This window comes from Ovis canadensis, chromosome X (assembly GCF_042477335.2).
Source record: "Ovis canadensis isolate MfBH-ARS-UI-01 breed Bighorn chromosome X, ARS-UI_OviCan_v2, whole genome shotgun sequence".
NCBI classification, from domain to species: Eukaryota; Metazoa; Chordata; class Mammalia; order Artiodactyla; family Bovidae; genus Ovis; species Ovis canadensis.
Genome location: NC_091727.1, coordinates 78,832,779 through 78,858,434, shown reverse-complemented (window position 1 = coordinate 78,858,434; position 25,656 = coordinate 78,832,779). Strand labels below are relative to the sequence as shown.

The 25,656-nt window shown below is 36.6% G+C and overlaps 1 protein-coding gene across 1 annotated transcript in view; it reads left to right on the top strand.

Moving 5' to 3' along the window:
• Window positions 1–25,656, top strand: part of CHM (CHM Rab escort protein) — a 245,947-nt gene that overhangs the window by 70,575 nt on the left and 149,716 nt on the right. The window contains exons 3-4 of the mRNA XM_070290384.1: window positions 12,446–12,518; window positions 18,094–18,218. Of these exons, the coding sequence (XP_070146485.1) occupies window positions 12,446–12,518; window positions 18,094–18,218 (198 nt within the window). The remainder of the gene's footprint in view (window positions 1–12,445; window positions 12,519–18,093; window positions 18,219–25,656) is intronic.

The window sequence follows — 25,656 nt, the reverse complement described above, 5'->3', positions numbered from 1 at the left end:
GTCATTCCAGGGAATATTTAGGGTTGATTTCCTATATGATTGACTGGTTTGATCTCCTTGCTGTCCAAGGGACTCTCAAGTCTTCTCTAGCACCACAGTTCAGAAGCATCAATTCTTCAGTGCTCAGCCTTCTTTATGGTCCAACTCTCACATCCATACGTGACTACTGGAAAAGCTATAGCTTTGACTATATGGACCTTTGTTAACATAGTGATGTCTCTGCTTAAATACGTTGTCTAGGTTTGTCAAAGCTTTTCTTCCAAGGAGCAAGCATGTTTTAATTTTATGTGTGCACATTCAATATGAGATATGTAATAAAATTGATTATATTTTGGATCCTAGAAATGAATAATCCTTCCAGGTTTGGCACTGAAGTAGATGTAGTCATGAAATTATTCAGTTTTCATTATCCAAATGAGTTGGAGAAGTGAAACAAAAATTAGACTTCATTCCATCTAGTGTCTGTAAATATATCCCATTGCCTTTACTTATATCAGATTCTAAGATTTGTATTATGTGCTTATGTTTATAACTTTAAATGTTCCAGTATTGTTTATTATAGCAGACAGTGTTATGATAATGCAAAGAGCATAGGCTTAGGGGCCTTAAGTGCTAGGCTTAATTAGGTGCAGGCTTTGCCATTTCCTAGCTATATGGGTCAGAGAAGGCAATGGCACCCCACTCAAGTACTCTTGCCTGGAAAATCCCATGAATGGAGGAGCCTGGTGGGCTGTAGTCCATGGGGTCACTGAGAGTTGGACATAACTCAGTGACTTCACTTTCACTTTTCACTTTCATGTATTGGAGAAGGAAATGGCAACCCACTCCAGTGTTCTTGCCTGGAAAATCCCGGGGATGGCAGAGTCTGGTGGGCTGCAGTCTATGGTGTCGCACAGTCAGGCATGACTGAAGCCACTTAGCAGCAGCAGCAGCAGCAGCAGCAGCAGCAGCAGCAGCAGCAGCAGCTATATGAGTAAAACAAGACACTGACCTTCATGGTTGTTATTATTTCCTTCTAATTTTAATATGGTGATAATTATAGCACCAGTCTGTCAGGATTCTTATGAAGATTAAATGAGATAATGAATTGAAAATGATGAGCTCAACATATCGAGTATCCTATTTTTCTTTTTCCCCTTAATGTAATTTAAACCAGCATTTCTCAAAATATGTTCTGTTGAACCAAATGTTGTTTCCAAAAAAATGCTCACTAGTTAACTGAAATTATTACTTCTTGGAAAGAACAGGTATTAACATATTTAATGGTGCTGAGGAACTCTGTCTTAAATCATTTTCTGGTAGTTTTACTTTCTCACACCTAGCATTTTCTAAATTTATTGTGTCATTGCAACTTTTTGATATGCCTGTTAACAGTAGATTTTATTGATGGGATACAGTTTGGAAAAGGTGAATTTAGTAATTGGGTCCAGATGCTGTTTGATATCTAAGTGTTTGGCTTCATTGAACCACAGCTACCATTATAATATCCTATGTTCTCATTGATGCTAGGCCAGCTTAGAAGTTTGGGATTATTTATGTCACAGTGGACAGGATTAGGGTTTGGAAGGCCAAGTTTCAGTGGCAGTCCTGCCAGTTGTAGCGGTATGGCCCTGAATGGATTTAATCTCTACATAGACCATTCTCAGGTTCTGCATCTATAAAATAACACCTGATCTGCCTCACAAGATTTCTGGAAGAATCCATGTGAAAACAGTTTTGAAAATGAAAAATGCTGTCAGTGGAAGATTACTATCCCAGGAAAAATAATTTAGGAGCAGTGAATATAGAATAGGGGTTTTTTGAGTTATGCTGCTTCTTTTTTGAGCAGGTTTGGACCCCATCTGCTACCTGCCTGAAAACATTTCAACTGCTCAGTTTCCTTTTTTTTTTTTTAACTATAAATAACATTTAATTAGAGAAAAGATTATTTACTCATTTTAACAGAAGTACCAAAAAATTTACCACATTTGCAATGCAGTGCCTTCTTTTTTTTTTTTTCTCATTCAATTTTATTTTTATTGTGTTAGTTTTATCTTTAAAGTTTTTTTTTTTTTTAACTTAATTTTACTTTACAATACTGTATTGGTTTTGCCATACATTGACATGAATCCACCACGGGTGTACATGCGTTCCCAAACATGAACCCCCCTCCCACCTCCCTCCCCATAACATCTCTCTGGGTCATCACTGTGCACCAGCCCCAAGCATGCTGTATCCTGCATCGGACATAGACTGGCGATTCGATTCTTACATGATAGTATACATGTTACAATGCCATTCTCCCAAATCATCCCACCCTCTCCCTCTCCCTCTGAGTCTAAAAGTCCGTTATACACATCTGTGTCTTTTTTGCTGTCTTGCATAGAGGGTCGTCATTGCCATCTTTCTAAATTCCATATATATGTGTTAGTATACTGTATTGGTGTTTTTCTTTCTGGCTTACTTCACTCTGTATAATCGGCTCCAGTTTCATCCATCTCATCAGAACTGATTCAAATGTATTCTTTTTAACGGCTGAGTAATACTCCATTGTGTATATGTACCACAGCTTTCTTATCCATTCATCTGCTGATGGACATCTAGGTTGTTTCCATGTCCTGGCTATTATAAACAGTGCTGCGATGAACATTGGGGTACATGTGTCTCTTTCAATTCTGGTTTCCTCGGTGTGTATGCCCAGCAATGGGATTGCTGGGTCATAAGGTAGTTCTATTTGCAATTTTGTAAGGAATCTCCACACTGTTCTCCAAAGTGGCTGTACTAGTTTGCATTCCCACCAACAGTGTAGGAGGGTTCCCTTTTCTCCACACCCTCTCCAGCATTTATTGCTTGCAGATTTTTGGATCGTAGACATTCTGACTTGTGTGAAGTGGTACCTCATTGTGGTTTTGATTTGCATTTCTCTAATAATGAGTGATGTTGAGCATCTTGGCTTTCTATTTTGTTCCATTGATCTATATTTCTGTCTTTGTGCCAGTACCATACTGTCTTGATGACTGTGGCTTTGTAGTAGAGCCTGAAGTCAGGCAAGTTGATTCCTCCAGTTCCATTCTTCTTTCTCAAGAATGCTTTGGCTATTTGAGGTTTTTTTGTATTTCCATACAAATCTTGAAATTATTTGTTCTAGTTCTGTGAAAAATACGGCTGGTAGCTTAATAGGGATTGCGTTGAATTTGTAAATTGTTTTGGGTAGTATGCTCATTTTCACTATATTGATTCTTCCGATCCATGAACATGGTATATTTCTCCATCTATTAGTATCCTCTTTGATTTCTTTCACCAGTGTTTTATAGTTTTCTATGTATAGGTCTTTAGTTTCTTTAGGTAGATATATTCCTAAGTATTTTATTCTTTTCGTTGCAATGGTGAATGGAATTGTTTCCTTAATTTCTTTTTCTACTTTCTCATTATTAGTGTATAGGAATGCAAGGGATTTCTGTGCGTTGATTTTATATCCTGCAACTTTACTATATTCATTGATTAGCTCTAGTAATTTTCTGGTGGAGTCTTTAGGGTTTTCTATGTAGAGGATTATGTCATCTGCAAACAGTGAAAGTTTTACTACTTCTTTTCCAATTTCAGTTTCTTAATAATAAAAATGATTCCAAGATGAATGTGCCTGTATATCAGTAACTCTATCTTTTGTTAGTGTTTTTGTACCTGTTTAGAGATGCCATTTCCCAATACATGATGTAATTTAGCATCATTTAACTATGGCTGTTGCTAAATATTCAATACTGACTTGTAATTATGATGCAAAGGAGAAAAGATTGCTGGGATTTAATTAATATTCTCTAATTAATAGATTTAATCCTCATCCTTCTGTTAGTTTATTTCCACCTGTTATGTTTTTCTTTTCTGTTAGTAGGCATTAAACAATATAATGTTGCTTTAGCATTAAACACTATGTAAATGAAGAGAAGTCTTACTAATAACTTTTAATACTATGTTTTTCTGTTTTATTGGTTGGTGTTAATGGAGACAGTTGTATAACTCATTTCCTTTCTGTGTCTGGAAAAACTTAGCTGGTACTTTGAGTAAGATTTGTGAACCTTTAGAAAGATTGAAACATGTTTTCTGTGATTGTAAAGTCAACATTTAACACAGTGCCAAGCTGTATCTCAGTATTGTGATATTTGGGCTTTTCTGTCTTTGAAAATAAAAATGTCCATTTGTGATTTTTACTATTCTAGCTGAAAACTGTGGGTCACTTTTCCTTCATGAAACTTGAGAGGGCTATTGATAATAGTTTTATATTTGCTGTCTAAATACTATGAGTACTCACTCTCCAGTTTCACAGAGACTCTAATTTTAAGGAAGTATTTTCATCATATAAAATAGTGTTCCTGGCAATAAAGATAAACATCATCCTTCGTCATAAACTTTTTTCCTTTACTTGATGTACAGAGACAGTTGTGACACAAGATTGGCAGAAAATGTTCCATTCCTGTTTTTTGTCAGTCAGGAATTTCTCACTTTGTCCGTAAAATAAATTGTATCTGTGAGTTTTAAAAACAAAACCAGTAACCTAACCTTGTTATTCATTACAGAAACAGTTTTAAAGAGTATATAAGTAGTATTTTATAATTTGAATTTCATTGTCAGAATTCTGAATCTATATCTTTAAAAATAAACTTTAAGAAAGTATTTGGTAAGCTTTAATTATTACTATTTCTATTGCAGAATTGTTCTAGAGTGTATATTATAATGTTTTTATTTTTTATTTTTCTTTTTGTCATATTGATTTTGATACTTAAAGTCTTTGGCTTTCTCCTTAGGGTATTATAAAACATATTTAAAACCATGTAAACACCAAAATGAATTTAGTTAAAATCTGCTTTGTTTTTATAGTGAATTTATTAATAATTGTATTGCCTTCTTTTGTTAGCAAGACTACATTAGTGAAAACCATATTTCACCTTTTACATGCGTAATTGGATGATGTCACCAGATACTGATATTAAAGAGCACATCCAAAGGAAAAGTTGAAAATAGGTGCTGCATGGAAAAATACTAGAACCAGTTACCTCTGTCAAAAACTATATGACCAAATACAGGGGACAAAAAAATAGATTTTGACTGTGAACTGACCGCAAGTGATTTATTAGTGGAAAGAAACAGCAAGATGGCCCTTTTTATTTATTTATTTATTTTTTTGACTTTTAATAATAGCAGAAGATATTTTGGAAATTGGCTCATTATGGTCAGTGTTGGGTTATTTTTGTTTTTCAAGATTTTACTATGATAATTTTCATATATAGAGAAAAGGTGAAATAATTGGACTATGAATACCTATGTATCCACTGCCCAGATTCTACCCCTAACATTTTGCTGTATTTGCTTTATTATATAATTATCCATTTATTAATTTTTAATCTACTATTGCATCTTATTGTTTTAGACATTTCACAGTAAGTTGTATATGTCCAGTACCTTCAGTCTGAAACCCTTCAGCATGCATTATCATTAGCTAGTTATTTATAGTTCTTTTTTTGAGATAAAATTACAGTAAAATGCGCAGATCTTAAGTGTACCATTTAATAAGTTTTTAGTAAATGCATTTATTTGTGTAATTAAGAACCTTATCAAGATAAAGAATATTGCCATCACTTCAGAAAGTTCCCTCATGCCTCTTCAAAGTCAGTTTCTGCCATTACTCCCACCCTCAAAAGCAACCACTCTTAGGATGTTTTTCACCATAGATCAATTAACTTTGCTTGTTCTAAAACTTTATATAAAAGTAGTCATCCTGAATGCACTCTTTTGGGGCAAAACTTCTTTCACTTATAATAACACTGTTTGAAATTCATTTATGTTGTTATATATGTATATATCAGTAGTTTATTCCTTTAATTGGTGAATAGCATCTATCATATGGCTATACCACAACTTATTTATCTAGTCTCCTATTGATGGATATTTGAGTTGTTACTAGTTTGAAGCTATTAACAAATGAAGATGCTATGAAAAAACTTGTACAAGTCTTTTGTGAACATGTGCTTTCCTGTGTGAAAATACCTAAGAGTGGAATCATTGGATCATAGGATAAGTACACATTTAGTTTTATAAAAAAAGTTCAAGACAGTTTTCCAAGTTTTTGTACCATTATTTACTCCCACCAAAATGCCAGAGCATTCTGCCCATCCACCTCCACACCTGGTTTTGTAAATCTTTTGCCTTCTAACCATTCTAGTGTGTGTGTAGTGGTATTTCATCATGTTCAGCATCTTTTCATGTGTTCATTAAGCACATGGGTATTCCTTTGTGAAATGTCTGTTCAATCTCTTTGGTCAGTTTAAAATTTGAATAGTTGTCTTATTTTTAAGTTGAGAGAGTTCTTTTATACATCATAAATACTAGTCCTTTGTCAGATATGTTTTGTGAATATTTCTTCTACTTTGTACCTAGCCCATTCATTTTTTAAAACTGATGTATTTTGTGGAGAAGTTTTTCACTTTGATGAATTCTAATTTATCGAAAGTTTTTATTGCTTTCTGTGCCCTTTCTGAAAAACCTTTGTCTACCCTGATTATCAAATTTCTGGTATATATTTATTACTTATAAATTGATGTAGCCATTAAAAAATTTACTTCGATCTTAAAGCTTTCACCCAGTAGCCAGAGCTTCTCACTTAGGACTTATGCTGTCTTAAAAGAAGTCTCTTTCCCATCAGGAAGCTTGCCAGAGCCTCTTTTTCTCATCTATCAGACGGCAGACAGAAGAAGCAAAAACAACAATCTCACAGCATTTAGAACAAAACCCACAATCACAGGAAGCTAACCAAAATGATTTCATGGATCACAGCCTTGTGTAACTCAATGAAGATATGAGGCATGCGGTGCAGGGCCACCCAGGATTAATGGGTCACGGTGGAGAGTTCTAACAAAATGTGGTCCAGTGGAGGAGGAAATGGCAACACACTGCAGTATTCTTGCCTCAGGAACCCCATGAACAGTATGAACAGGCAAAAAGAGATGACACCAGAAGATGAGCACCCAGGTCTTTAGGTATGGTACTGAGGAAAAGCAGAGAAATACCTCCAGAAAGAATGAAGAGGCTAGGCCAAAGAGGAAACAATACTCAGTTGTGGATGTGTCTGCTGGTGAAAGTAAGTTCAGTTCATTTTAGTCACTCAGTCGTGTCCAACTCTTTGTGACCCCATGAACCGCAGCATGCCAGGCCTCCCTGTGCATCACCAACTTCCAGAGTTTACCCAAACTCATGTCCATTGAGTCAGTGATGCCATCCAACCATCCCATCCTCTGTCATCCCCTTCTCCTGCCCTCAACCTTTCCGAGCATCAGGGTCTTTTCAAATGAGTCAGCTCTTTGCATCAGGTGGCCAAAGTATTGGAGTTTCAGCTTCAACATCAGTCCCACCAATGAACAGCCAGGACTGATCTCTTTTAGGTTGGACTGGTTGGATATCCTTGCAGTCCAACGGACTCTCAAGAGTCTTTTCCAAAACCACAGTTCAAAAGCATCAATTCTTCGGTGCTCAGTTTTCTTTATAGTCCAACTCTCACATCCATACATGACCACTGGAAAAACCATAGCCTTGACTAGACAGACCTTTGTTGACAAAGTAATGTCTCTGCTTTTTAATATTCTGTCTAGGTTGGTCATAACTTTCCTTCCAAGGAGTAAGCGTCTTTTAATTTCATGGCTGCAGTCAACATCTGCAGTGATTTTGGAGCACAAAAAAATAAAGTCAGCCACTGTTTCCACTGTTTGCCAATCTATATGCCATGAAGTGATCAGACCGGATGCCATGATCTTCGTTTTCTGAATGTTGAGCTTGAAGCCAACTTTTTCACTCTCCTCTTTCACTTTCATCAAGAGGCTTTTTAGTTCCTCTTCACTTTCTGCCATGAGGGTGGTGTCATCTGCATATCTAATGTTATTGATACTTCTGGGAATCTTGATTCCAGCTTGTGCTTCCTCCAGGCCAGCGTTTCTCATGATATACTCTGCATATAAGTTAAATAAGCAGGGTGACAATATACAGCCTTGACATACTCCTTTTTCTATTTGGAACCAGTCTGTTGTTCCATGTCCAGTTCTAACTGTTGCTTCCTAACCTGCATATAGGTTTCTCAAGAGGCAGGTCAGGTGGTCTGGTATTCCCATCTCTTTAAGTTTGATACTATAAAGAACAATGCTGCATAGGAACCTGGAGCATCAGGTCCATGGATCAAGGTAAGTTGGAGGTGGTCAAACAGGAGATGGCAAGAGTGAACATTGACATTTTACAAATCTGAAATAATATGGACGGGAATGAACAAATTTAGTCCAGGTGACTAGTATGTCTACTACTGTGGGCAAGAATCCCTTAGAAGAAATGGAGTATCCCTCATAGTCAACAAAGGAGTCCAAATGCAGTGTTTGGGTGCAGTCTCAAAAATGACAGAATGATCTTGGTTTGTTTTCTAGGCACACTGCTCAGCATCACAGTAATCCAAGTCTGTGTCCCAATCACTAATGCCAAAGAAACTGAAATTGAACAGCTCTGTGAAGACCTACAAGACTTTCTTGGATTAACACAGAAAAAAAGATGTTCTTTTCATTATAGGGGATTGGAATGCAAAAGTAGTTTAAGAGATACCTGGAGTAACAAGCAAGTTTGGCCTTGGCATATAAGATGAAGCAGGGCAAAGGCTAACAGTTTTGCCAAGAGAACACATTGATCATAGCAAACACCCTCTTCCAACAACATAGGAGATGACTCTGCAGGTGAACCTCACCAGATGGTCAGTAACGAAATCGGACTGATTATATTCTTTGCAGCTGAAGATAAACAAGACCTGGAGCTGACTGTGGCTCAGATCTTGAGCTCTTTATTGCAAAGTTCAGGCTTAAATTACAGAAAGCAGGGAAAATCACTGGACCATTCAGATATGCATATGTACTCATTTGCTTCAGTCATGTCTAACTCTGTGCAACTCTATAGACTGTAGGCCACCATGCCCCTCTATCCATGGGATTCTCCAGGCAAGAATACTGGAGTGGGTTGCCATCCCCTCCTCCAGAAGATCTTCCCAACCCAGCGATCAAACACCCATGTCCTACATTGCAGGCAGATTCTTTCAGTTGAGTCACTTAGGAAACCCAGACAATTCACATATGACCTAAATCAAATCCCTTATGATTATACAGTGGACATGATCAAAAGATTGGAGGGATTAGATCTGGTAGACAGAGTGCCTAAAGAACTATGGACAGAAGTTCACAACATTGTATATTAGGCTGTGACCAAAACCATCCCAAAGAAAAAGAAATGCAAGAAGACAAAATAGTTGTCTAAGGAGGCCTTACAGATAGCTGAGAAGAGAAGTGAAAAGTAAAGGAGAAAGGGAAACACATACCCAACTGAATGCAGAGATCCAGAGAATAGTGTAGAGAGAAAAGAAAGCCTTAAGTGAACAGTGCAAAGAAATAGAGGGAAACAATAGAATGGGAAAGACTAGAGATATATCCAAGAAAATTAGAATACCAAGGGAACATTTGATGCAAAAGATGGACACAATAAAGGACAGAAATTGCAAATACCTAACAGAAGCAGAGTAGATTAAGAAGAGGTGGCAAGAATACACAGAAGAGCTATGCAAAAGTGGTCTTAATGACTGAGATAACCATGATGGTGTGGTCACTCACTTAGAACCAGACATCCTAGAGTGTGAAGTCAAGTAGACCTTAGGGTTAGTATGAACAAAGCTAGTAGAAGTGATGGAATTCCAGCTGAGCTATTTCAAAAGATAAAAGATGGTGCTGTTATAGCACTGCACTCAATATTACAGCAAATTTGGAAAACTCAGCAGGGGCCACAGGACTGGAAAAGGTCAGTTTTCATTTTAATCCCAAAGAAAGGCAATGCCAAAAAATGTTCAAACTACATTATAAGTTCACTCACATACCAGCAATGTAATGCTCAAAATCCTTCAAGCTAGCCTTCAGCAGTACGTGAACTGAGAATTTCTAGATGTACAGGGTGGATTAAGAAAAGGTAGAGAAACCAAGATCAAATTGCCAATATCCGTTGGATCATAGAAAAATCAAGGGAATTCCTGAAAAATATCTGCTTCATTGACTACACTAAAACCTTTGACTGCAGTGTCACAACAAACTATGGAAAATTCTTAAAGAGATGGGAATACCTGCAGCCATGAAATTAAAAGATATTTGCTCCTTGGAAGAAAAGCTATGACCAACCTAGATAGCATATTAAAAAGCAGAGTCATTACTTTGCTGACAGGTTCTGTTAGTCAAAGCTGTGGTTTTTCCAGTAGTCACACACGAATGTGAGAGTTGGACCATAAAGAAAGCTGAGCACCGAAGAACTGGTGCGTTTGAATTGTGGTGTTAGAGAAGACTCTTGAGAGTCCTTTGGACTGCAAGGAGATCCAACCAGTCCATCCTAAAGGAAAGCAGTCATGAATATAATTGGAAGGACTGATGCTGAAGCTCAATACTTTGGCCACCTGATGCAGAGAGCCAACTCACTGGAAATGACCCTGATGCTTGGAATGATTGAAGGCAGGAGGAAAAGGAGGTGACAGAGGATGAGATGGTTAGGTGGCACTACCGACTCAATGGACATGAGTTTGAGTAAACTCTGGGAGATAGTGAAGCACAGGGAAGCCTGGCGTGCTGTAGTCCATGAGGTCACAAAGAGTTGGGCACAACTTAGCAACTGAAGAATAACAATGAAAAGAAATCTAAATATCTCAGCAAAATATATAAAGACAGTGGGTTTTTTTTTTATCACTGCTTCAGGGTTTTGTTTGTTTGTCAATACTTAGGGCATTTTATAATTTTGTTGAGTATTATATTGATGTTTAGATGACAGGAAGGGATGGCAGAAGTGTATTATTATCAGGCAAGGGAGAAGAGAGTATAAAGTTGCTTTGGAAAATCTAAATCTAACATCCTTCTCTTTCCCTCCTTCTCTTCTATACTGGCTATTGCCCACCTTTTTCTTTCCCTGTTGTTTCTGATCCAAGGTATCACTGTTTCTAGGCTTTCTTGATTCCAACAACTGGAATTGAGAGTATAGTTGAAATTCTATCTAAATTTTAAAGTTTTCTCAGGATATGGACAGTGTATGAATATGCATTATCCCCAAGAGAACTATCAGATTATAAGTAGTGATCTGTTATTAGTAGGTCTACTTTCACAGTTGTTTGGTTTAATCATTTTCTCTCTTAGAGCAAGCATTGATTTTTGGTAAAAAATTTGAGGGTAAAACTGATTGCTCTTAAGACCAATCAAGAGTTGATTGAAGAGAAATCTATATGGGATTTTGAGAGGCTATTCAGTAGTATTATGGATGAGTAATTTTAGTTATCCTATTAGAGGTTTGAGTTTTTGTTTTAAAAAGGCCTTTTATAAATTTTTATTTCTTTAGAGAAAGATCTAGTGAAGCAAAAATGAAAACAAAACCAACAATCTCTCAGAACTAAAGTGAATATTATAGGTGGATTTTAGTGTACTTGGGGGCTCATCATACAAAGAATCAGTGCAACATGATGAATTTTGTAAGGATATGGAAGCCCAGTATATAGTGCTGAGAGTTCTAGTTGCCAGAAGTCTCCTATTGTGTGCGTATGTATTTGTGTGTTAGTCGCTCAGTCATGTCCGACTCTCTGCGACCCCATAGACTGTAGTCTGTCGGGGATTTTCCCAAAAAAATACTGGAGTGGGTTGCCATTTCCTTCTCTAGGGGAAATCTGCTACTAACAGAAATTAATTAGGAGTCCAGTGTCTACAGGGTTTATCTGATCCTAGCTAGAAGATCTCTGGGTTTTATAAAATGGAATGATTTTCACAGCACTGTGGAGTGAAGAATAGTTCAGTTATCAGTAGAAATATTGTTCTTCTTATACTTATCACAGAAGTCTTGATGTGAATAACCGTGTCTCAGCATCTACTTTTATTTTTGGCCCTGGAGGCTTAGAATGGCACAGGGCCTACCACTAGAGTAGCCAGTAATATGTGTATGTATAAATAAATTTATTTATGTATTTATGCTTGTGAGATGAGTTCTCTGGTGGTGCTGGCAGCGGATATTTACTGCTTGTGGAAAACTTAGCAGTTTTTCCCAGTGGCCTTCTTTGAGATCTACCAAGATTTTCTTCCCAGCCATTTTTATTAACTCAGAAGTAAAATTTGTTCATTATCACCTGCTCAGAGACACTTGAGCAGTGCAGAATGTTCCAAGGAAGCCAAAGAGATTTTTTAACTCCTTATATAATGAAAAGTTACCTTTGAGGCCTGAAAGTCCCACTTCCATTTATTTTGTTCTGTTACCTCCTCTGATTCTCCACATCCCAATTATGTGTGCTTTTGAAGTCTGAGGTAGCAGTGTTAAAAATGAAACGGGATGAAGATCAGTGATTAGATTTTTTATACCCTTTCATTTACTCTTTTTTTTTTTTTTATTGTTACAGAAGAAGCTACTATGGAGGAAACTGGGCCAGTTTTAGCTTTTCAGGTCTGTTGTCCTGGCTAAAGGAACACCAGGTAAAATTCTTATCTTATTTTTTTTTAGTTAATTATCCTTCAATTAAAACATAATTGATTTACAGAATTTTGTTGTTTTCTGTCAAACCTCAACATGAATTAGTCATAGGTATACATATGTCCCCTCCCTTTTGAACCTTCCTCCCATCTCCCTCCCCATCCCACAGAACTGCAAAACCCCAACAGGTAGAGATTTATAACAACAATAAAAACTGTGACCGAATAAATGCATATACATATACACCCATAAGCATAATTAAAACAGTCCAACAAAAATAAAGTACAATAGATTGACCTGGCGAACAAAGGGAACCAAAAATTATATCTTCCAGTTAAGAACGAAACTAACTAAAGCACAAATTGGAAAACAAAATTAAAGCAAGGTGCCAAGTGGGGAATAAAGCAATGTAAACATAACTAACAAATATGTTGAGAGGAAAGGAACAAAAGAAAGGATAGATATACAAAGTTAAATAGAGGAAGATAAAGATTTATATACATTAAAGATTAATTGCAAGAGGAAAAGAACAGTAGGAAAAGCAAACAAAGGAATAAATGTAGAAAACATAATAATAGGTTTTTAAAAATTAAAAGTAAAAAGGGAGAGGAAAAAAAAGGAAGAAGAAAAAAAAATAAGGAAAATTCCACAGAACTGCAAAAGCCCAACATAGAGGCAGAGGTTTATAATAGCAATAAAAATGTGACTGAGAAAATAAAAAAGCTCAGGAACTTACTTAGATTTCATAGTGCCAGTAAAACTGACAACTACAACAGGGGGCGGGGGAAAGAAACCAAAAAAAAAAAGTAAAATGTAAAAATCCGTAAGATTCTACAGAACAAGTAAAAACATAAGAATAATAAGTTTTTTTATTGAATCACTGCTGTCAGAGTCCTTTCCCTCACTGGGAAAAGTCCACCTCACCTCCCTAGGATGCCTTCCATCACTGTGCCAACCTCTGAACCTGTTGTGGGGGCAGCTCAGATTCTAATCTGGTCCTACTTCTGTGTGTTCTTGCCGCCAGTGTCCATAGATATCAGAATTAGTGTGTTTTCTTTTGTGAAAGCTCTCAATGTCCTTTTATATATTCCTGGACATAGAGTCTGCCTAGTTAATCGTGTAGAGTTAATCTGCAGCTTGTACAGCTGGTGGGAAGGTTTTGCGTCTTCTACCTTAGCCACACTGCCCCTGGGTTTCAATTGTGGTTTTACTTCCACCTCTGCATGTGCGTCGTCCACTGGGGTTTGCTCCTGAGGCTGCCCTGGAGGACTTGGGTCTGCCCCAGTGAGGACCAGGTGTGGAGGTGGTGCAACCTCTTGGGTCACACGTTCTGGCAGCACCAGGTACTCAGGGGAGTTGGCGGCTAGGGCAGCAGGAAATATAGTGCTCTAGAAGGTTGTGGCAACCAGTATTGGCCAATACGCTCCAGTATTCTTGCCGGGAGAATCCCCCTCTCTGACAGAGAAGCCTGGCAGGCCACAGTCCACAGGGTCACAAAGAGTTAGACGTGACCAAAGTCACATCTGTGTGCATAGACGCAAGAAGTTTTTTTTTTTTTTTTTTTCCCACCTGTGGCAGCTCTACCCCAGTGCCGTTTGTGTGTGAAGGTGGCACAGCTGATTGGCTTGTGGAGACCCTGGCAGTGCAAGTATTCAGGGACATGGACTGCCTCCGCCAGAGGGGTCATGGCCCTATCAGAGTCTTTCTCCGAGCCTCTTGTAGCTGGCAATCAGAAGACCTCTTTGGCCAGTCTTTCTCCATTTCTCTGACTGTTCAGGCACTTACAGGGCTTCCTTTCCTGGGGTCCTTCTCTGTTGATTGCTGTGTCAAGCACATAGAGGGGCCCCACTGCCTGGGGTCCTACTTTTTAGATCGGCCTGTCAGGCTCTTAAAGGAGCACCCTGTGTGGGGTCCTACTCTGTAGTTCAGTGTGTCAGGCGTTTGATGGGTCAGCCTCTGTATCGTTCAGCTGCTGGATCCTGGCACGGAGAGAGAGAGGCTTTGGTGATAGCCCCACCCCCTATGCATGACTCGGTAATATCGCCTTGCTTCCATGGCTGCCTGGCTCTCTTCCACAGGCATTTCCCACCACAGTCTCCTCCCTTACATCCCCTCGATCTGTTTCTTCCACAGTCAACAACAACCCTCGACCTGGGGTTGTTCCACAATCCCTAAACTCCAGCTCCCAGTGGCTGCACCTTCTAGGGGACCTGCGTCACTGTCTGGGGTATGTATGACTGTGGCAAGGACTGTCTGATTCTCATTCCATTTAGGCTGCCACAGATCAGTTGTTTCACTCTCAGCCTTAAATGTTTCTCCTCTGACTCAGACAATTGCCCCAGTGTGGGAATCGGACCCCTGCTTCAGTTCCCCTACCCACCGAGGGGAGGTTCAGTCCTACTAACACTCCTGATTTTTCCCCTAGTTCCTTCCTCCTGCTGAGTTTTGTGTGGTTCTATATATTCTTTTCTGCTGGTCAGGTACTCCTGTCTGCTCTCAGCTGGTGTTCTGCATGCACTTCTGTGTCTGAAGGTATATTCATGAAGAATCCATGGAGAGAGATGTACTCCATGTCCACCTACTCCTCCACCATCTTGTTCTCCCTTATCTTCTTTTTTAATTTACTAGATTGTATTTTGTGTCATACAATTACTCTGTTGAAGAAGACATGAAGGTTCTTCTGTATTATAAGGTTGATAATTTTTATTTACTTATTTAACAAAAATTCTGTAGTCACCTTTTCAGCTAATATTATCCCAATGCTACTAAAATATAGTAGCATCCCTTTTTAAGTATAAATAAATATGTTGACTGAAGAATAAATCATATATGTTTGATACCATGTTGTAATTACTCTGTATACACAAAATGAGGCAAGTATTTTTCTCCAAAATATTCTTTCAAAAAAATATCTCTATCCTTAAAAAATCTCACATATTACTAGTTCTTTCAGTTAGTATGTTTTGGGGGAAAAATCTAAGTATTTTGGGAAGATACATTAATTTGAAATGATCTGTCATTGGTGGTTTTGCTTATATATGTCACCTGATAGAATAATTAAAAACAAAAAACAAGGAAAGAAATTTCATATATACTTAGTAATTCCTCCCCCCCCCCGAATAGAATTTCACTACTCCAATGTTAGACATCATTCTAAAGTAATTTTTATAATATCATTTACAGCATACATTTTACATGTGGAGTTGGTTATGTCTTGGAGTTTACCAATTTTTATGAGACATTAAAAATTGTCCTAATTTTCTATAAATGGTACATGTAGCTTGACCTGGAATTCCTTCTGAGAGCATCATACATAGACTAAGAAACTGCTGTATCTCAAAAGTGTTTAGACATTTGGGGAAGAAGGGTGATAGATTCTAGAACATTGTATTCAGTTAACTAAGAATAATACAGCTAAGACTTATTAAGCACTTATCATGTACCAAGTATCAAACTAAGCATTTAATTTTCTTGATTGATTTAATAAGTGACTCAAAAAGTACCTGTAGTGATGACAAAGAAATTGATGTTGAAAATGTACTGAAGATTCAGTTTGAATACAATTCAGTATACAGTTAGACTGTGGAAAAACAAGCAATATTTGTGAAGTAACATTTCATGTAATAATTCAAGCTATGTATAAATCAAGAAAGTAAATGATATAAATAGATTCATTTAGCTATTTTTTTTGTCAATATACCTCAATTATTTTATGTTGATCAGGAACCATTTTTTGAATGTAATCCTTGGCAAGTGTGTGTGAGGGTCACCTTATATTGAAGCATATTCAGTCCTTCCATGAGAAAATTTAGCCTAGATTCTCAGAACAATAGCAACCTAAATATAAATATCTTAATTGTCTGAATGGAAAATTTTGGGTGAGTGAAGGGAATTTTTAAAAAATAAATTTTGATAATGAATTAGATTTATTAAAACATGGTATTTTTGTAGACATTTATTTTAATGCTTCTTTTACTACTCCAGCATCTTGACTTTGTCATCTTATCCTTTTTCCCTTCACATGCTTCTTTTTTTTCAGGTTGGTAACCCTGTTCAAAGCTCCTATACTTCACCTCCTCTTCTTTTGTGTTGGGATGTTTAATGACTATCTAATAATTATACTTGATAATAAGAACTGTCTGCTGCTACTTTTTGTCAGTTTAAAATGTTAAATTAAAGACAGTAGAGCCTTTTAAAAATAATTATTGCCTACTTTGTGAAATCTGTAAGTTTTGAAATTTTCTGAGGTGAGTTTACTTTAAACAGAGGCTGTTATAGTTATATCTCACTGCTAGTTTATTGAGCATGTATAATATATTAAATATTGTTATTTTCTCTGAGAGATGTATATCAAGTAGAATAAAATTTTGAACAGATTAAAAATTGGCCCTTGAGATTTGGAAAGGTTTCTTGACATCTTCAGAAATCCCCTGTATTCAAATATTGTATGATGTGATTTTCTCCGTAGCATATAATTGGAAATTATTGAAAAATTTAAAAGGCCACTTTCAATCCTTAGTAAGAATTTGAAAGTGTGTTAGCTCCTCAGTTGTGTCCACCTCTTTGTGACCCCATGGACTGTAGTCTGCCAGGCTCCTCTGTTCATGGGTTTCCCAGGCAAGAATACTGGAGAGGGTTGCCATTTCCTTCTCCAGGAGATCTTCCCAACCCAAGTATTGAACCCAGGTCTTCTGCATTGCAGTCAGATTCTTTATCATCTGAGCCACCAGGGAAGCCCTAGTAAGAGTTTATATACTTTATTATGCATTCCTAATTTTAGAGTATTTCTAAGTATGAAATATTTAGGTTGATTATTATAAAGTCTTTAGTTATACTGGGCTGAATACTTTTCAAAAATACTTTTACGTATAATCAAGATTTGACACAGCTACTGACCAACCTTCAAAAATCTGAAATTAAGTAGAATGAAGTAATTTTGGGCCTGCTGTTTTGACAACAAAATTTTAAAACTTTTTTAGTAACGAGTAATATTTGGATGAGGCTTCACAGTTAGTGCTAGTGATAAAGAACCTGCCTTTCTATGCAGGAGACATAAAAGACATGAGTTTGATCCCTAAGTTGGGATGATCCCCTGAAGGAAGGCATTGCAACCCACTCTAGTATTCTTGCCTGGAGAATTCCATGAACAGAGTAGCCTGGAGGGCTACAGTTCTTAGTGTCACAAATAATCAGACACAAATGAAGTGACTTAGCCTGCACAATATGTGCATCAGATATGGCTGAGTCTTAGCAGATGGAGGGTTTGTTGTCCCAGTTCTTAAGCAGTGTCACAACAGCCATATCCAAATGACTGCATCAAAACGTCACATACCCTGATAGAAATTGGTAAACCAGAATTAGCTTTTGATAGGATAGATTTTTACACATTATTTTCCTTTCCTTCCTTTAAAGTTACACACTATGCTGGAGTTGCTTCAGTGACTCTGAAGTAATATCCTTTGAGTTTTGATGGGTTGGAAGGAAAGGCATGAATTTAGAAAGATATAAATTTTCTCAGAAAAGTAGAAGTTCAGATTACCCAATTTAATTAGAATTTCTCATCTGTATTTTGTTTAGGAAAACACTGATATTGTGAATGAATGCCCAGCATGGCAAGAGAAGATCCTTGAAAATGAAGAAGCTATTGCTCTTAGCAGGACAGACAAAACCATTCAACATGTGGAAGTGTTTTGTTATGCAAGGTATGATAAGTATTTATTTACAATAAGTGACATTAATGACTTCATATTCACATCTTTTCAGAAGAAGCCGACAGTAAGAATTTACATGGCATTGGTTGCTACAAGTCTCCTTGATATGCTTGCCGTCTAAAAAATATAACTTTCAGTTTTGTTATGTTTGTTCATTTGTATTATTTTTTTAGATTTCACTTGTAAGTGGTATACAGTATTTATCTTTCTCTGTCTGACTTAATTCATTTAGCATAATATCCTCTAGGTTCATCAGTGTCATTGTAATTAAACTTCAAAAACAAGCAAACTCATAGAAAAGAGAGAAAGAAATCATATTTGTGGTTACCAGTAACATTGTAGTAAGGGGTGGCAACGGGGTACAGGGAGGATTGGATGAAGACAATCAAAAGGTACAAACTTTCAGTTATAACTAAGTACTAGAGAGGTAATTTACAACATGATTAATATAAGAAACACTGCTGCTGCTGCTGCTGCTGCTGCTGCTGCTGCTGCTGCTGCTGCTGCTGCTGCTGCTGCTGCTGCTAAGTCGCTTCAGTCTTGTCCGACTCTGTGCAACCCCATAGATGGCAGCCCACCAGGCTCCGCCGTCCCTGGGATTCTCCAGGCAAGAACACTGGAGATAATAAACACTGCTTTGTATTATATATGAAAGTTGTTGAGAGAGTAAATCCCAGGAATTCTCAACACAAGAAAAAATACTTTTTTCTATTTATTTAATTTTGTATCTGTATGAGATGATGAATGTTCACTAAACTTATTGTGATAGTCACTTCATGATCAATCATGCTGTACAGCTTAAGCTTGTACAGTAATGTATGTCAGTTATATTGCAGTAAAACTGGAAGAAAACACTAAACTGTAACTTTAAGTTTTCTTTGTTTAATCTTACATTAATAATTTGTAATTTACCAAGCTCTTTAAATACATTTTCTTGTTTCATCCTTAAAACAGTCCTATGCTAGTATAGAGCAAATAGTGTTAGTTAGATTTTTTAGAGTCCTCAGTGAAGCTCAAAGAGTTTAATTTGCTGAAGTTCATCAGGCTTGATAAATGTCAAATCCATATATAAGCTAGTTAGCAGTGGCATGCATGCATACTCAGTCGTGTCTGACTCTTTTGCAACCCCACAGACTGTAGCCCACAAGGCTCCTCTGTTCTTGAGATTTCCCAGGCAATAGTACTGGAGTGGGCTGCCATTTCCTTCTCTAGGGCATCTTCCCGACTCAGGGATTGAACCCACGTCTCTTGCATTGGTGGGCAGATTCTTTACCACTGAGCCACCAGGGAAACCCTAAGTAGCAGTGGAGTCTTAGATTAAAAACCCAGGGTATTTTAATCCTAGTTTGATGTTCTTCTAACCCTTCTTAGATAATATTCAGTATAGCAAAATGCAAAATTATAATTTTGAATTAAAAAACAAATTCAGTGGTGATGACATTTTGGGGCATATTTTTTTAAATCATGAGAGAATGGCAAAAGTAATGCTTTCAGTGTCTCCTTATAAGTGAAAGAATTCATTGTTTTAAAACAATTAGAATAGTTTATTTTTTCAGATTACATGGTTAATGGGCTAAAAGGTAACCATCACATAGTTCAGTGCAATTTTTGAAGTAGTGATAAAGTCAAGGGATTTAAAACATCAATGTCAAGCTCTATAATAGTAATTAAAACTTAAAATCCAAGATACTAGAGATTTTTTAGGATGTGTACTGTCATCATACATAGCCTTGTTGTGGCGCAGTGACCTGAGCCCCTTAAAAGTTGAGGTACTTGTCACTGATTTTTTAACCTATATTCATATCTGTCAGGTAACTAGCATTTTCTGTCATTAATACATAGTTAATTTTCTATGATATTATGTAAAAGGACAGCCTTTGAAATGTCAGATACAGATTATAATTTGCATATGCTAAATGGCATTCAGTAAGACAAGTATAATTCTGATACTGTTCAGAGCCAGTGTAGGCTGATTTAGAACAAAAGATGATCTCAGCTGTAAAGTCATATGCTTTAGCAAAAGCAGGAATAAATATTTGGTAACTATTGTGTGTCTGTGAATACTGCTTGACTAGAACATAGTGACAGTCATACTCAGGCCCTTTGAGAGGTACTTTTGCTGTTTCAAGGCCTCTGATTTCTCTACTCTTCATGACAATTAGTGTTTATAATTCCTAATAACTGATATGATACATTTAAAAAAAATTTTTTTTTATTTTTTTACTTTACAATACTGTATTGGTTTTGCCATACATTGACATGAATCCACCACAGGTGTACATGAGTTCCCAACCCTGGACCCCCCTCCCACCTCCCTCCCCATATCATCTCTCTGGGTCATCCCAGTGCACCAGCCCCAAGCATCCTGTATCCTGTATCGAACCTAGACTAGCGATTCGTTTCTTACATGATAGTAATGATATGATACATTTTGAATGTAGAGGAAATCATCTTGTTTTTGATTCCTGGTCTCTTCGTTTTCACTTTTGGAACTTCCCAAAGTGATTAGTTTGTGAAAAAGTAGTTGTAGTTTCAGACAGTGAATTTTATATCATTGTAACTAGGATTCAACACATATCTTTATTTGGAGAAGGAAATGGCGACCCACTCCAGTATTCTTGCCTAGAGAATCCTGTGGACAGAGGAGCCTGGAGGGCTGTTGTCCATAGGGTCGGTCACACAGAGTCAGACATGACTGAAGCGACTTAGCATACATGCATTGGAGAAGGAAATGGCAATGCACTCCAGTATTCTTGCCTGGAGAATCCCAGGGATAGGGGAGCCTGGTGGGCTGCCGTCTATGGGATCACACAGAGTCAGACACAACTTAAGTGACTTAGCAGCAGCAGCAGCACATATCTTTATTAATCAAAATAGGAACAATTACCTTTCAGCACATTTTTGCCAATGAGAAATAAGTTTGTTTATTCCTATAGCATAAAAATTCATGCTTTGGGATTTGACAAACTCTTGGAAAGCATTTTCTACCTCCTGCTGGTTTTGGAAGCATTTTTCCCTGCAAAAAGTTGTCAAGATGCTTGAAGAAGTGGTAGTCGGCTGGCAAGAGGTCAGGTGAATATGGCGGATGAGGCAAAACTTTGTAGCCCAGTTCATTCAACTTCTGAAGCATTGGTTGTGTGATGCCATGATCTTAGTATTTTGAATGTTGAGTTTTAAGCCAACTTTTTCACTCTCCTCTTTCACCTTTATCAAGAGGCTCTTTAGTTAATTTTCACTATCTGCCATAAGGGTGATATTATCTGCATATCTGAGGTGGTTGATATATCTCCTAACAGTCTTGATTCCAGCTTGTAATTTATCAAGCCTGGCATTTTGCATGATGGACTGTGCATAGAAGTTAAATAAACCAGTGACAATATACAGCCTTGTAGAACTCCTTTCCCAATTTTGAATCAGTCATTTGTTCCAAGTCCAGTTCTAACTGTTGATTCTTGACCTGCATACAGGTTTCTCAAGAAGCAGGTAAGGTGGTCTGGTATTTTCTGTAGTTTGTTGTGATCCATATAGTCAAAGGCTTTAGCATAGTCAATGAAGCAGAAGTAGTTGTTTTTTTGGAATTCTTTTGCTTTTTCTATAATCCTACATAGTGGCAATTTGAGAAGCCGTACCATTTTACATTCCCACTAGGCATGTGCGAGTGACTGTTTTTCCATATCCTCACCATCATTTGATGGTATAACTTCTTCAGTGTAGCCAGTGTTTATAGGTGTGTAGTAGTGATATCTCATTGCAGTTTTATTTTGCATTTCCCTGGTGCTTGATTTTCAGTATCTTTTCATGTGCTTATTTGCCATCCATGTATCTTTTTTGGTGAGATATCTGTTCATATCTTTTGCTTATTTTTTAATTGGGTGGATTTTTTTTTCCTATGGAGATTTAAGACTTCTTTAGTTTGCAGATATTTCCCCCCAGTCTTTAGCTTGTCTTTCATTCTTTTTACACATGGTATTTTGTAGAACAAATGTTTTAAATTTTGATGAGGTCCGATTTACCAGTTTTTTCTTTTGACTCTTGGACTAGCTATAGAGCCAGGAGATGTTTTTTCTGTTTAAAAAAAACAGTTTCATAGATTTATGTTTTATATGTTAAGTACACGATCCACTTTAAATTTTTGTTTATGGTATAAGGTTAAGATCCATGTTTGCTTCCCTTTATTTATATCCAGTTCCTTCAGTACTATTTGTTGAAAAGGCTGTTTTTCCTCCACTGATTTACTTTTGCAAGTTTGTCAAAAATCAATTGGCTGTACTTGGATGGGTCTCTTTCTGGATTCTGTTTTCTTTTCCATTGATTTCTGTCTTTGCCCATACCAATGTATCACACTGCCTTGATTACTGAAGCTATAAGTTGGACTTAATATCTGTTAGAATGATTTCCCCAAACTTATTTTTCTTTATCAAGATTATTTTAGCTTTCTGCAGTTTGTGCCTTTCTATATAAATGTTTTAATAAGCTTGACCATGTCTAGAAAATTTTTCTGGATTTGATAGGAATTGCATTAAAGTTACTGATGAACTTGGGGTGAATTGACATCTTTATTATTTTGAGTTTCCCAATCTGTTGACAAGTTATGCCTCTCCATTAAGGGAGGTCATCTTGATTTCTTTCTATAGGATTGTATAATTTTCAACATACCAGTTCTGTACATCTTTTTTTAATTGTGTACTTAAGTATTTAATTTTCTTTGAAGCAAGTACTATTGTAAGTGGTATTGCCTTTTTCATTTTGATTCCTTTTTAGTATCTAGAAATACAATTGGATTTTATGCATTCATCTTGTATCCTGAAATCTTGATCAACTTACTTATTCTAGGAATTTTTCTGTAGATTCCTTGGTATTTTTGCATAGACAGCTATGTTTTCTGCAAAGAGGACAGTTTTATGTCTTTTTTTCCATTGACTTTTTTTTTTTAAGAGAGTCTGTTTTCTATTGAGAGTCATGTGTTTTCTGTCCGTAGCCATATACCACAAGTTAATTGTAATTTTCTACTTATCCTTAGGCTCACTTAATGAGCATTTTTTTTTCCATAAAGGAAGTTATTATCACTTCTGAGTATCTTGTAGTTATATGCAAATGCTGGGCAGTCATTTAGTTTCTGTTACTAATTATCTTGATCTTGTACACTACTCTCTCAGCATATGCAAATCAAACTCATGGTCTGACCAAATGTCAAAATATTGAAAATCTTATACTTAAATGGTCACTGACACCAAGAGATTATTGTAGTTAGCTACATGAAGCATATAGAGAGAAGTCAAACCTCAATCCCTGGTATATTTCCTATATAGAATATTGTTTTTAATATTTTGGTAAATTTTCAAAATACCATGTAAAGATAGCTTTGTAATGACACAAATGCTGAAGTGTTATGACTTCTCTTCCCATTTTAGACCAGATGAGTAGGCTTATAGAGTTGACGTTTATTAGGCTAAAATCTGTGATTTGATTCTCACATATGTTGCTTGATATTTCAGCAAGGAAGAACAGTGGCTGTCTCTTGGCTACAAACAGTATTATATCTATAACCAGTAGCCTTTTGATTTTTAATCTTTGATTACAAGGAGGATAGGGCAAGGATGCAAGTAGATCAGTGCAAACTCATCACCACTTTTTGGAAAATACCTCAAAGTATTGATATATGGCAAGTCAGTAACACAATATTCTAATGTAAACATACTGGATAGCATATTATTTTCATTGTTGACTGTACTTAATTTCAGAAATAATTCTTAAGTATTCAGTCTAAGAGTTTTAGTGATCTTTTGACTATGAAAGTTAGTACTTTTTCATTATTGCATAGTTGGGCTTCCTGGTGGTTCAGTGGTAAAAAATCTGCCTGCTAATTCAGGAGACATAGGTTTGATCCCTGGGTTGGGAAGATCCTCTGAAGTAGGAAATGGCAACCCACTTTAGTATTCTTGCCAGGAAAATCTCATGGACAGAGGAGCCTGGCAGGCTACAGTCCATAGAGTTGCCAAAGAGTTGGACATGACTTAGTGACTAAACAACAATAACAACAACATAGCTAGGCTGAATATTAAAATAAAATAGCATAAGTCCAATTCTCACAAATTCTATAAAGAACTACCCCGATTGTTTTGCTTTATGAGTGCTTTGTTACCTTGGATGCTGCTAGTAATAAATGAGATAACCTGTAGTTTGGGCCAGAAATACTTCTGCTATACATAGATAATTTTTCTTTGAAACAAATATTGTGATTATTACAGTTGACTTATGGAAGGGAAGAGTAAAAGGACTATAGCATTTATTGGATATTATCTTTTTGGCAACTGCTGTAACTGTGTTCCTTACATATTTTATTTCATTCAGTTTCACTTAATCTGTGCTACATCAGGGAGAGCCAGAGATGGTACAGGCAGGATTTCAACCCACATCTATCTAACTCAAAAGTTTGTGCTGTTTCCATTGTATCACAGTGTATTTCAGGCATCAGATAAATAAATATATGTGTGTGCATTAAGGGAACCATTAAACCAAGTGAATAAAGTATTTTCTTTGTGAAGATTAGCACATACAGAAGTACATTTACTTACTTAACTTACTAGAATATTATTTAGTAGTATAAAGTAGTTACATCTATAATGGGGAATTAAAGTGCCTAACTCCCCGTGTACAGAAGATGAGGGATAAATCCAGTATCCTTTAGTTGTTGTGATTGTAGTTAGGACCCCACAGGATATTTTTGTAGTTTATGTGAGAGAATAAAAACAACTATTTCTGGTTTTAAACATTCAACAGACTATGAAAAAGCACAATACATTAATTCACACTCAGTTCACAAAAATCCAAAGAGTTCTTAGGTGAAAGATGTTGTTGTTGTTCAGACTCTCAGTTGTGTCCAACTCTTAGTGACCCCATGAACTCCAGGCTTCCCTGTCCTTTACCATCTCCTGGAGTTTACTCAAGGTGAAAGATGGTTGCTTATTAATTGCATAATGTCATATAGTTTCTTTAGTGAGAAGAGATTTTATGTTTCTAAAATATTGGAAAGAACTTGTGCTTTTTCTGCCCTGTTCCATTTTTGCATAATACTGAACATGATTTCCCCTTTTCTGATATAATATTAAAGCAGGATGAAAACTTGCTTCTTAGACTTATAAACGAACCAACTCTTTCATGGATTGATACTAAAATAAAGACATTGTTATAGTCATCTAAAATTCTACTTATTTAATTTATTTTAGATTCTAGAATTTTATAAATGTAGCATGAGCCTCTTTGACAAAAATGTAATAATACCAGTAAGAAGAAAGAAATACAAAATTTTAAAAACTGAAAAATCACTTGTAAGTTACAGGAATCTATGGTTTACCACTATATAACAGCAAGTTTGTTTTAGGCTACAAGTGACACAGTGTCCAATTAAAAGTGGTTTAAAAGTAGATGT